This window comes from Phoca vitulina, unplaced genomic scaffold (genome assembly GCF_004348235.1).
Source record: "Phoca vitulina isolate PV1807 unplaced genomic scaffold, GSC_HSeal_1.0 scaffold34, whole genome shotgun sequence".
In the NCBI taxonomy this organism is placed as follows: domain Eukaryota; kingdom Metazoa; phylum Chordata; class Mammalia; order Carnivora; family Phocidae; genus Phoca; species Phoca vitulina.
This window is the reverse complement of record NW_022589737.1, coordinates 16,085,927-16,099,932: the sequence shown is the minus strand read 5'-3', so window position 1 is coordinate 16,099,932 and position 14,006 is coordinate 16,085,927. Positions and strand designations below refer to the sequence as shown.

General features: G+C 40.3%; 2 protein-coding genes across 2 annotated transcripts in view; one reads left to right on the top strand and one right to left on the bottom strand.

Annotated features, from left to right (window-relative positions):
• MAML2 (mastermind like transcriptional coactivator 2) overlaps nucleotides 1-14,006 on the bottom strand; it is a 337,243-nt gene that overhangs the window by 297,198 nt on the left and 26,039 nt on the right. The gene's annotated exons all lie outside the window — the stretch shown is intronic.
• LOC116645778 (protein BEX1-like) lies at nucleotides 1,026-13,405 on the top strand. The gene has a single exon (XM_032426190.1). The coding sequence runs from the start codon at nucleotides 5,739-5,741 to the stop codon at nucleotides 6,123-6,125; it is 387 nt and encodes a 128-aa protein (XP_032282081.1). The 5' UTR covers nucleotides 1,026-5,738; the 3' UTR covers nucleotides 6,126-13,405.

The following is a 14,006-nucleotide window of genomic DNA, read 5'->3' as shown; positions in this document are numbered from 1 at the left end:
CATATACATGAAATCATACAGTATTTGTCTTTCTCTGACTTATTTTACCCTCAAGGGGTAAAATGTCACAAATAGCAAGACTTCATTCTTCTTTGTGGCTGAGTAATATTCTATTGTGTAAGCATACCACATTTTCTTTAGCCATTCATCCATTGATAGACACACAGGTAGGTTGTTGTCATATCTCAGCTATAGAAAATAATGCTGCAATAAATGTAGCAGTGCATATATCTTTTTGAATTAGTGTTTTCATTTTCTTCAGATAAATACCTAGAAATAGAATTGCTGGATCATGTGGTAGTTTTATTTTTAATTTTCTGAGGAATCTCCGTACTGTTTCCCATAGTGGCCACACCAATTTATATCCCCACTAATAGGGCATGAGGGTTCCCTCTTCCCCACATCTTTGCCAACACTTACTATTTCTCTTTTTGATAAGATTCATTCTGACAAGTGTGAGGTGATATCTCATTGTGCTTTTGATTTGCATTTCCCTCATGATTAGTAATGTTGAACATCTTTCCATGTGTCTGTTGGCCATCTTATGTCTTTTCTGAAGAAATGTCTGCCCATTTTTAAAGTTGGATTGTTTGGTTTTTTTGTTACTGAGTTGTGAGGTGTTTTTTTTTTTAAATATATTTTAGATATTAACCCCTTCTCAGAGATACGATTTACAAATATTTTCTTCCATTTAGTAGGTTGCCTTTTCATTTTGTTGATGGTTTCCTTTGCTGTGCAGAAGCTTTTTAGTTTGATGTAGTCCCATTTGTTTATTTTGTTGCCCTTGCTTTTGGAGTCAGATCCAAAAAAATCATTGCCGAGATGGACGCCAATGAGCTCACCACCTATGTTTTCTTTCAGAAGTTTTATAGTTTCAGGTCTTATATTCAAGTCTTTAATCTATTTTGAGTTAATTTTTGTGCATGGTATAAGGTACTAGTCTAATTTCATTCTTCTGCATATCGCTGTCCAGTTTACCCAACACCATTTTTTAAAGGCACTGTCCTTTCTCCATTGTATATTCTTGCTTCCTTTGTCATAAATTAATTGGCCATATACGCATGGGTTTTTTTCTGGGTTCTCTATTCTGCTCCACTAGTCTGTATGTTTGTGTTCATGCCAATAGCCCCACTGTTTTGACTACTACAGCTTTGTAGGATAGTAGGAAATCAGGGAGTGTTATGCCTCTACCTTTGGCTATTCAGGATCTTTTGTGGTTCCACACAAATTTTAGGACTGTTTGTTCTATTTCTGTGAAAAATGCCATTGGAATTTTGATAGGGATTGCACTGAATCTGTAGATTGCCGTGGGTAATACGGACATTTTAATAGTTAAGTATGTTTTATTATAACTAGCTGCATGGTTCTGAACCAATCCTTTGGTACAAAAGATTTTAATACCATTTGACTGAGGATCCCGGGTATCGTGAGGATCCGTGTATTATACATCTGACAAGCAAAAATTGTACACGCACACACATAGAGCTATTAGTCTAACATAGATTCCTTTTCCCAGAAATTAAAAATTCTGAATTGAGGTACGTGCCAACTTTTCTGCCACCAGGCCCAGGACTAGCATGAGGCACAGGATGTAAGCCACTCACACTCAATGAGTGCCTGACTTGAGAATGAGTGCACCCTACATGGCTCTCTTGCCTCACTCTAGTCCTAGCCCTGTCTGTCAGTAACCCCATTTAGAATAGATCAGTCGTTCAAACTCCAGCGGAGAATTAGCTCACACCCAGACCCTGATCAAGCCAATCGATTATAGTCCATGGATACGTGGTAAACACAGAATGACTACTTTGCTCCCATGGGGATGGCCCATGACTAATTGACAAAAACAAATACTACATTTCTTGGAGCTTTTCACTGCAGTTTATATATACTAACAGATTCCTATCTTATATGGTACATCCTTTAACTGTTCTAAATTAAAGTATATATGTCATGATCGATGGCATCCTAATAAATAAATCCAAACCTAGGCAAATTAATCAGCTCCTTCGTGAACTGTGCTTCTTGGACTCATACTCAGATAATACATTCAGGTGTTGACACTTTTACTTACACAAATTAATAGCACTGGCAAAGAAAATCTAAATTGAACCATAATTCACACATTTTACAATCATTATCACCTGCCACTATATATAACTTAGCCGTTGCTTTTTGGCTACAACATAAACATTGAAGAGCTATTGCGACCTCATTCTTTACCCCTTTTAGCCTTTATTTGAGTTTAATATGCACTTTTATTGCATGTGCTAGCCATTGTGCAGAGTCCTTTCTCATATGCTACTTCATTTATTCCTCATCAAAGCCCCATCAGGTATTTCCATTTATTAAGATACTAAGAAACTGCTACTTAGCTCACTGTTAAAGACACGGGTTTGTTTCCAGCTATCTATGCTGCTTCATACAGTCAGTATTTGCAATAATATAATGGGAAATGTTTCTATCTCTATCCATATTGACTTTCTCAGACATACATTATGTTGATTAATATTCATTGACTTAAAAATGTGAGAGAATTCATATTATATAGAGAAGAGAAGAAAACCCCACTATGTATTATATATCTGCTCTACTGGCCTCCTAGGCATCTATTCTCTCTTATTTGTATATGTCAACCCCCTAATTTACCCAGGGAGACCACCCCTCCTTCTGTGTCCGCTCTGGGTGGGAGAGTTGATCATGGTGCCCTCTCCTCCTGTCACCGAGTGGGTATGTGATCCAAGACTGACCAAAGAAATTCTCATTTGCTGGAGGCTGGGGACAACGACACAGAAGCCAGGTGGAGCTGACTGTCCTCTGAGGAGGTACCCTACAGACAAGATTTTCTGGTTCCTGCTACCTGGAGCCTCAGAGCTGCCCTGATTCCTTCCCTTCCCAAGGTTTGGTTTTTCAGACTTTCTGTGCATTCTACAAACAACCCCACGTCCTTCTAATAAATTATTTTGTTGGTTAAGCTAGCCAGAGTCTGTGTCCGTTGCTTACAACCCAAAAATATATATGAATACACACCATCTTAACACTTCCATTATGATTTATATGTATTACTCCCCAGGTTTTTTTATATTCATATTTTTACATAGGTAAGAGTCACTTACTTTGGTTCCTGTTGTACACATGGGTGTTTCTGATGGTTTTTATTATTATTATGAACAATCCTACGATGATTATTTTCAGGCATATCGCTTTTTCCATATTTTGGATTCTTTCCTCTGAGAGATTCCCAGAAGTGAAATTACCGAGTCAAAGGGCACAGATATTATTATGGCTCTTGAAAGATATTGCCAAAATGCTTTCTAAAAGGGCTCTGCCAATTTATAATGAATTCAAGGACCCATTTTTATCACACTTCCAGTCAATGTCGACCATCAATGTAGTTTTGACATTTTTCAGCCAATGTTTTCTATACTTTCCTTGAAATGATAGAGCATATGATTCACACATTCTCTAGGAAAGGTAATAATTTCTACTCAGGCATCCTGAATTATTTCCACAAAGAGTAGTACATTCTTTAACTTTTACATAAGTATCACATAATTTACCAATATAGAAATTACTCCAGTGTCAAAATTAAGTCCAACTGATGCTGTTTCCTTTGCTAATCTTGCTTGAATTATAGTGATTTCTATAGTAAAATAGCAATTTCCTCCTAAGGAATGGACCATAGAGCAAGGAGCCAGTAGGAACCAGTTTCCCATGAGTGCTGAAACAAGTATATACTAATACAAGAAACATACTGCCCAAGCTGCCCTTGTGGGCACCTGCAGAAGGGCAGGGTTCTTTTCTATGACTCCTGGGTTTGCCATAGGCTCTGATCTAGAGCTGACACCTTTCCTGTCCCACTTAAATTCTGACCTAGGTATCTGAGAAAGTAAAAAAAAAAAAAAAAAAAAAAAACATAAGAATTGCCACTGTGTTCAGCCAATCCCACGGCAAATTCTTCCTGTGCAATGACTATGTGCAAGGAAGTGGGTGCCAGGACCCAAATGGTCCTTGGTCCCCATCAATGTGTGTCCCTCTTTCCCCAGTCCGGGTCCTCTGATCCTCATCGGACCCACCCAGTCCAGTCCTTTGAATCTGTGAAAGCTTCTTCCCCCCTAATTCTTGCAAGTCAGTTCCGAGCCTTCCTTGATCACAGAGTCCCATTCTGAGGAGGGAATTCTGGCTCTGTTGGGCCATGGAGAAAGGGTTCACTCTCTCACCCCTCAGAATGAAAAGTCTGGCTGGTTTCTACCACAGTTATAGTTCCAGTAACAAGCCTAGAATCCTCCTGACTCTGGGGTCCACAAAATTCAGGATCAGTTAGGAAGCTTAGAATTTTTTCTAGGCTAAAGGTGTCATTTAAGTAGGGACTTAATAAAAAAAGGAGTTCTTTTTAGATATTTAACTGGTGAGAGGGTAGAGGATTTGTGAAGGGGTAAGAGGCCAGTTTGGAAGTACTGCCACAGTCCAAACACAGAGTGGGATATGGGCTGAGATGAATTTAGAAAAGAGAGAAGTATCTCCTCCTCCTCCATCCAGTACTGAGATGTGGCACCAAGACTTGCTTTAAATCCAGATCATCCTTCTACATTTTATGGCATCCACTTCAAAAGTTTTTAATGCTTCCTATTGGCCCTAATTCCCCTAATAACCTTTTATAGGTCTGTGAGTAATTAATGTATTCATAAAAACTCTTCTTGGAAAAGACAGAGGAGCTATGGAAACCTGAATAGCTAACTGCTGTAGTTCTCCAAAAACACAGCCCTGATCACAATGAAACTACACTACAGTCATCCCCAGACGAAGGAGTCATTGAAAAAGAAAAGGCTAAATGCATCTGTGCCATGTTATGCTCTTATGTGTTATGTTCTTTATGCTTCTATTCAAGGAGCTACTGACTCAATCACTTTTTGAAAATTCCAAAGTCCCAGAAAGCTGTAATTCCTTTGACTTAGAATAGCGTTCAGATATATTATTAGGTCGAGGAATTCTCACTTTTGGTGAAGGAATTAGTCTATTTGTAACAAATCCTTAATGCAAAAACAGGGTTCTGAGGTGTTTTTTTTTTTTTTAAACCACTCATCCATTTTTAAGCAACTTTCAAATTTTAGTGAAATATTTTAAAATTAAAGATATTGCGTTCTAAAATAATAAGGGAAAGGCCAAACTATGAAGACTATAAAAAAAATCAGTGGTTGCCAGGAGTTAGGAAAGAGAGAAGGATGAACAGGTGGAGCACAGAGGATTTTTAGGACAGTGAAACCATTCTGCATGACACTATAATGAGGGACATATGTCATTATATATTTGTCAAAAGCCATAAAATGTACAACACCGAGAGTGCACCCAAATAATGTAAACTATGGACCCTGGGTGATTAATGAGGTGTCAATGTAGGTTCATTAATTGTAACAAATTTACCATTCTGGTAGGGATGTTGATGGTGGGGAAGGCCACACATGTGTGCTGTCACACAGCATTTGGGAAATCCCTCTACCTTCCCCTCAATTTTGCAGTGAACCTAAAAGTGCTTTAAAAAATAAAGTCTAAGAGCCGGCCCGCACTCACTTGCCTCTCGGTGCCTGCTCCCGGTGGCCCTGAGGGCGTGCGGGCCACAGGCGGCCCCAAAGAGTCCAAAGCGAAGGGCACGCAGGTGTGCAGGTCTAAGTCCGGGGGGCGGGGGCGCACTCTTCGGGGAGAATCGGGAGGAGGAGGAGACTGCGAGGATAGGCCCAGGAGCAATGGCGTCCAAAGAGGAACAAGCAGTAAAAAATCTCAACGTGGAGAATGTCAAACAAGAAAACGGAAAAAAGGATGAAAAGGAGCAAGCTGCTAATAAAGGAGAGCCCTTGGCCCTCCCTTTGGAAGCTGGTGAATATTGTGTGCCTCGAGTAAATCGCAGGCGGCTCCGTGTTAGGCAGCCCATCCTGCAGTATAGGTGGGACATGATTCAGAGGCTTGGAGAACCACAGGCAAGGAGGAGAGAGGAGAATATGGAAGGGACTAGGGACGAGATGAGGCAGCTGAGGGAAAAGCTGAGGGAAGAGCAATTCAGTCATAGTCTGCGGGCAGTCAGCACTGACCCTCCTCACCATGACCATCGTGATGAGTTTTGCCTTATGCCTTGAATCTCGATGCTTTCCCTGAAGGTAACAGGAAGACACACCTGCTTCCTAAACTTAATGTTCTCAACGTACCTTTGTTGTAAACCTTTTGGTGTTACATGTCTCTTGTGGGTCTCCTATGACCAGCTTCTAATTGAATGTTGTATTTTGACTCAAAATATAAGATTCTGTCAGCAAGGGAGTTTTACCCTATTGCATGGCAAGATGTTCATTATATATTGTGAAGTTAATAAAGCAGTTTAAAAGACAAAAAAAATAAAGTCTATTTAAAAGTCCATGATGATGATGATGATGATACAGGATGTATCCTTATTAACATACATATGAAACTGTACTATATGGAAAACCTCTGGGGGGGAAGTCGCATCAATTCCCTAATTCCCAAAGGCCTAGATATCTGTAAGTTACTATTTGAGCCATCTGGTACACAAAGAAAATTTGCTTCTATATTAGAAAAATGTCCACAGCTTATATGATAAACTATTCTGAATGTTACCAGAACTTGGAAATACAGTAACTGAAAATAAAGGCAGATGAAAACATCTGCCTCTATGTAAAGTATGTCTCTTTAAGGTCAAACTGGGTGAAAATAAATAGCCAATCTGGCAACCAAATAAAACTACAAAGTAACAAACACAAGTATAAGCACTCTGAAAAGTGTTTCCAAAAGATAAGAGAAAACAATCCTGGAAAATGGGTATTTAAAAAAAAGTGTGCTGAGAAGACAAATCATCTTCTACTAAAATCTTATGTTTTCTTTATTCGTCCACCTAATAAAGCTAACTTTAATCTTAAAAAAAAAAAACAAAACCAGAAAATGAATATTTAAAATGTATCGCACTTAACTTGTACTCCAATATTTTAAAATAAGAAAACTACCTGGCTTCCCGTTATGCCATAAGACACAGCTGCCTCACTGATCTGCAACACATCTATTTCTCACAAGTCTGTCACTGAAAATCTATCCGGAAAACATGGGGCGCTTCATTGTGCCTCTGGGATCCCTACACAGGCCCAGGCCCACAATACCGAATGAAGAAGAGTTAACATGTTGACATCTGTTTTAGGCTAAAAATGGAAATTGTGAAGTTGTTCTCTCTTCTTCCAAGAGTTCTCTGGAATGGACCAAGAGGCTTCAAAAGACTTGGCACCGAGGGAACTTCTGAGCAATGTCTACACAGCACAAAAAGAAAAGGAGACTTGGCATCTTCCTAAAGAATCAGGGCTATGTTGACTACTGGCAGGAAGAGGGGCTGTGGCCAGTCTTTTGTGACCTGAAAGGCCACAATCATTCACAAAGCTCCAGAGTTTTCCTTTCTATGGATCTATATAGCAACTTTTCCTCCAACCCCAAGGAAAACTCCTTGTCTTCAGTATGGCTAGACAATGACTAAACATGGAGGCTGGGCCAAGTGCTGTGCTAGGCATGGGATTGGGGGCACAAATGGCTGAACCTCTCGGAGCAGTGCGGCAAAGCGGTGTCTGGAATCTGAATTTAGAAGCAACTTTCCCAATCTCCTCCCCTGGTTTTTTGTTTTTTTTCTTCACACCAAATCAAGCTACCCTGCACAGTTTTGCCCTTCTTGAGGCTGAGTCAAGATGAACTCGCCTTTGTGCGCAGAGCTGTTATTTGAGAACACTCCATTCTTTACAAGGGGTCTTTATATGTAAAGCAGAAGCATTTCTGTTTTGCCTTTTAGCTGGGGTGGGCGGGAAGAATTGACTTGTTTTTCCTCCAAAGTGAAAAGACCAAACCCAGAGACTCCTAAAATGTTGGGTTTGTTTATCAGTTCCAAGTTGAAATAAAGCATAATGTGGATACTCAGCGCTCTATCTTTCCCTGATTAAAGCGCTCCTGCCCTTTGAATTGCTACCCGGGATACTGCTCTGTACGGCTCACTCGCGCGGTTGTAATAAGTCACCACAGCTTGGCACCTCGCCCAACAAAACACAAACTCTCCTGAAGTCTTGAGCTTTCCCATGGCAACAACACAGTCATCAACACAGCAAACAATTGCTCCAATCCCTGCTCCCCGTCCCCTTTCTAACAGCGAAGGATATCATTGCAGCCGGCCTTCTAGAACTGGGCTAATTATCATCTATGAAAGGAGATAGCGTCCGAGATCAAGTTGCCTTCAGCGCTGAACTTCAAATGAGATCAAAGGCAGGGTAACTACGGGAGCACAGGGAAGTTTTACTTATGCTTTCGCTTTAAGAGAAAAGAGAGAGGCTGTGTGTAAAGTATATTCCTTAAGGATTAATGTGCCTTGTTGCCCTGATTACCAAGTGGCTCTGCCTCACCCGCAACCTTCATACAAAACCCCCATTCACGTTAGCCCGGGCTCTCTCCACAGCAGCGAGGGGGGGAAATGCCATCTTAAAGCTGCAGCTCCCACACATTCCTGAAACTGCAAAACTGCAACTGTTTTCCAACCTCAGCTGCTTTCTCCAGCGAATGCTCATTCTGCTCCTATGGGAAGGCTGCCTAGCTGTAGAGCGGGGTGGCTACTCCCCACAGCAGATTAAAGCAGAGCCACTTCCTTTATAACCACCTCTTTTCAGATTCAAATAACATCCTTGGGGGTGACAGTCTCTTCTCATAAAAAGTGTCTGGGCTCCCACAAATCCCCCGCAACGATAATCTCTCCTTGTGTATTAATTTGATTTTCAATCCATGGATGGCCCATGAGAGTTCAGGAGCAGAACGAATACCAAACGCAAGGGATGAATGGTCTAGGACTCATGGGTGGGGATCACTTTATTGGGGGGGTGGGAGGGAGCAAGGAAGAGAGTCCTAGCTTCGTGTGCTTCTGAATGCTGATTGTTCCGCTCTGAATTACGGTGAAGAATGCACATGCTCACGGAGGACTTTATAATTCTACACTCAAACCTTATACAGTGCTATGGATTACATTGGGGACCCCCCCCCCGCCGGTACCTCAGAATAAGAATCAAAATTTCAGAGGAAGCTTCATTTCAGCACAGCTACAATTTGGAGGGTTAGTTCATGAAATAAAAAAATATAAAATACTAATAACAAAGTATGGAAGTAATTACACCGAGATATTTCAGTGATATCCTAAACCAGGAGGGAAACAAAATGAAAACAAAATGAAGTGATTTGCTAAACAGCAGAATTCTGAGATGTAGCTGAAGTCTTTTTTACATACATATGGGCGACTGCTGTGTCACTCAAGACTCTCTGTGTGTTTAAATGCTAGCCCACAAAATCCATTCTAGTGACAATTTAAATAATTATGGTATCGCTATAAATTCCGGTATCAGCTTTTTACTTTTAGTACATACTCAATTATGTTTTATTCCCTATTATCCAATCATTTCCAAACTCCACAATCTATTTATGTTGTAATTTTTATCAGCAAGAAACCTAACCATAGACATAAAGTATTGAGGTATGGATCGGAGGTGTTCTATCACTCCAGAATGTACTTTCCAAAATGATTTCCATGGCTGATTCCTACGGCTTTATGTCTCAGCTTAAGTCTAAAGAAAACTGGGCTCTGTGGTCAACAATTACTTGCTACTATAGTATCTTCTGATATGTTTGCTTGTTTTTACTCCGTCTCCTTTTTAGAATCTAAAGTCCTTGAAGTCAGGGATCATGTACTGAACTCGGTGTCTTAGAACAATAACTATTGAGCAAATATTTGTTGAATGAATGAATCTTTCATTTACAAACAGTGAACACATGTGCTGTTTTCCATCCTGCGTACTCCTGTCCAAATGTAAAAATGCTGCAACATAAAAGATAAAATAGAACAACAAAAAAAATTCGTTGGTTAAGTTCAGTAAAATATAGAGCTAAGGGAGAAAGAAATAGAACCAAGTGTCCCTGGTGGAGTTAGCTGGCAATGTCTTCATCAGTATGTCTTGAAATTTCTAGATGAATGTTTTTGGGTTTTCAGAGAGAATGAACTCCCACTGAAATGAGTAATCCATTGTGTCTGACATCATACTGAGATCTGGAATGCTATTGTATTTTACTGTGAAATGCTTGACAATGCATTCACACTCAGAGGCCAAAGTTTCAAACTGCCCTTTGGTTTAACCCTATAGATGTGGTTTTGTAGAAAGACTCCGCAACTGCATGATTCAAGTTTATTGGACATTATTCTGCTCATAATTATGAGTGGTTTGTTCTCACCTACAACCATGGAATCTGTACAAATAGCTGCATCTGACCCAGTATCTAGATTACTGAGAGGAGCTGGAGGATGGGTGTCTGGAGGACGGTGTGTGACCACCACTGAGCACCATCACTACGCCTTCTTCTCACTTAATCCTCACACCAGCCCTGTTAGGCAGGTTCTAGCATGTCACCATTTCGTCGAGAGGGGAATTAAAGCCTTAGAAGGAAATCATTTCCCTCAATTTGTTCAGTTAATAAATGGGAGAGCTTGGATTCCAGTGCCCAAGGCCTTAAGTATGATGATATTTTACCTCCCAATTGGATGATTTTCAAGACCCTTAAGGCCCCAAAACTGCTATTATCACAAATAGGGAGAACACTTGCTTCTTGCTCTTTTAAAAACTATTGTCACATGTGGAGCCAAGAAATCATAACAAGGGTTCAGCTTATGCCGTGATTATGTCAAAAAGGAAATTCTATTATAGGTATATAGAGAACCGATATGCAAAGGAGATATGCAAATCCAGAGAAAATCGCCAAAACTACTATTGTTGTGCCAGAAGTTTGAAGGTTTTTTTGTTTTTCTTTTAAAACTCATCTAGAAATCGGGATGTGGAAAGTCAGAGTCACTTAAAAGCGATAAAAATATTGAAACAACCTATTAAGTTCATTTTGCTTAAGAATTCCTCAGGATGTCCACCATCTCATCAACCCCATTATTCCCTTGGGAATGACTAGAGTATAGTCAAATTCCACCCCCATGTGAACCTGACCTGAAACTGTCAGAAGCACGAAATCCCTGGAAAGAGCTTTCAAGTTACCACATTGCTGCACATGAGCCGAAAAATTTTAGTACATGGAAGAAAAATAAACATTCTAACTCTTTTCATAAAGCATGGCTTCTTGGATATGTTTTCTAAAAAGCAAATGATTAAAGCAAGAGACACATCAGTCTTTTCTCCCTAGTCCTTAGGTTGGCAATACTATGGAATCAGTAATTCTAAGATCCTTTCTCCTACATAACAGAAAGCACTGACCTAAAGAGTCTTGACTCTGGTTTGACTCTTTGGTCTGCCAAAGCCAATCCAGACCAAGCCGCTACCCCTTTCCCACATGTGTGAAAAGAAGAAGTATCTCCAGCTCTTTGGATTCCACAGGGTTGTCGTAAGGATCAAACAAGAAATTGCTTTATAAACTATAACTTGCTGTGCAAATGCATGGAATGCTTAGGACACACATTTTTCAATATCATTTATGCAAATACAGATGAGTGCATTAACTATAGCCAGAAAAATAACAATAAAGAGCCTAGGAAGCAGGTAACAATAATAGGGGCTAACATTTATGGAATTCCAACTATGTCTAAGCACTAGGCTAAGCACTTCATATGTATTATCTCATTTAATTATCACGGTAACCCTTTATGAGTTATTATTTCATTTTTAATATAAGGACACTGTAGCTCAGAGATGTCAGGTAATTTGTTCGAGAGTTCACAGCAAGAGGAAGGTTAGAAACTCACATCCAGGTCTCAGTAGTTACCTACTGTGTTTCAATATGTTTATTTCTGTTGGCTAGGAGTTTGAGAAATCATATAAACCCACTTCTGGCATGCAGGAGAATGATAAACAAAACAAAAGAAGAAGCTGAAGAGTGAGAAGAAATAGAAGAAGCTAGACAGTCACAACACACTTTAATTCTTCTTTAGAAAGCCATCAGAAATCTTTATTATCTAAGATAGTTCTGCAAAGTGTCTTATAAAATCAAATTGTGATTTCTGGACTATTTCCAACCTTGAATGTTGGTCATCCCTGAGGGAGGAACACACAACTTGCAAGATCCCTCCCATGGGGATGGCAACAGTAGTAGACAGCTAGACTGTGGAAGTTGGACAGGACTCTCATGGCTGAGTCCAGCAAAGACATCTCTTCTTGATTTTCCAGGTACCATGCTAGAGCGCAAAATACAGTCTTACATATAGAGATGGTGCTATAGGAAAATGCATGCCACCTTATACACAGCCCACTGACAAGCTTTTGGAATCCAACTTGCTTATAATAGGGGGACCACCTCTATGATGTGGAGTTTCACTTGAGCTGGGCAATTGAAAGTTGTCTACATTTGCTTTTCTAAATGATTTTCCCCAGATCCTTCTTATGCTTTTTATTAGGAGGCCTTTTTCCCCCCCATTGGTATAGTATTTGATTTTAAGAACAAAGGTACCCTTCTTTGCCAGTATAGTATTATAACCATCAAAAGAAGGCTCAGACACCAGATAAAGGCCTGTGTAACTAGAAAGAGGGAATGGCCTATATTTTCAACCAAGTTCATCATCTCACAAATGAAAAGTTCAAAGCAAAAGATAGGCTGTTTTAGGCCAAGTCCTCCAGGGTATTTTCTTGTTCAATTACCCAATGAGAATCCAGAAATGTGGGTTTTTGTGCATGAGAAGTGATTGCAATTCAACATTAGGACCTTAAAACATCACTGGATTCATCTTTAAAACTGATTTATTAGAGAATGCACTGACAATGGCAGGCCCTGAGAGCTCGCCCCAGAAGATAGCCAATATGTGTTTCAGCATGTAGTCACCCTTCAAGCTAAGGAGGCTCATTTGAACAATAGTTCCTAAACTACACGCTAAAATGAATTTCCCTATAGGAGATCATCAGGGAGAGAGCCGAAAGTAATACTTGGGCCATCCACATCTGTTTTTATTGTAGTAAAATATATAACATAAATTTACCATTTTAACCATTTTTAAATGTTCAGCTCTGTGACATTAAGTATGTTCACATTTCTGTGTAACTATCACCACCATCCATCTCCAGTTAGGCCAAACTGCAAAAATAAGCCTTTGGGCACTTCCCTATCAGGAGTTAATTTTACCTAGTTGACCACTATACTGTGGCACAGAAATAAACAGTTTTGTCGTACTGGAATCTGAACTAGTCCATCCTCTTATTAAATATTATGCTGGTTCTACAAAGCCCTAGCTCTTCTTTCATTGGAAGAGCAACTAGATGCTTCATTTCCCCCTAAGAGTTACAGAGGTCGCAATGGACAAAGTAGTAATTTTTTTTTAAAAGATTGATTTATTTGTTTTAGAGAAAGAGAGAGAGAGAGCACTAGCAGGAGGGGCAGGTGGAGGAGGAGAGAGAATCTCAAGCAGATTCCACGCTGAGTGGGGAGCCCGACGCGGGGCTCGATCTCACGATCCTGAGATCATGACCTGAGCCGAAACCAAGAGTCAGGAGCTTACCGACTGCGCCACCTAGGCGCCCCCAAAGTCATAATTTTTAAGATAGTAAGTGCTTGGATGTGTTAGCACTTTGCTGAATATTTTACATGAATCAACTCAGTAGGCGTTGCAACACCTAATCATCGTTATTATCCCTATTTTACATGTGAGGGAAACTGAGATCCAGAGGCTAGATAAACCCTCATGGTCCCACAGCTCGCAAGGCTCTGCAGAGCTAGGATTCATACCCCAGCCCATCGGACTCCTGAAAGCAACAATCTAACTCTAAGTGGTTCACAAGGCAGATTTCCTGCAGCATCAGTGTCCCCTGGGAAGCCTGTCACAAATGCAAATCCTCAGGCCCCACCCAGACATGCTGAATCACAGACTCAGGATGGAGGGGGACAGCGCTCAGTGGGCTAGCAAGCCTCCCAGGGGATTTGGAGGGCTCACTAAAGTTTAAGAACCATTGCTCTAACCACTGCCTCATTGC

Excerpts from the sequence above, each read along its gene's own strand:
- LOC116645778 (XM_032426190.1), top strand. The coding sequence starts at position 5,739 with ATGGCGTCCAAAGAGGAACAAGCAGTAAAAAATCTCAACGTGGAGAAT.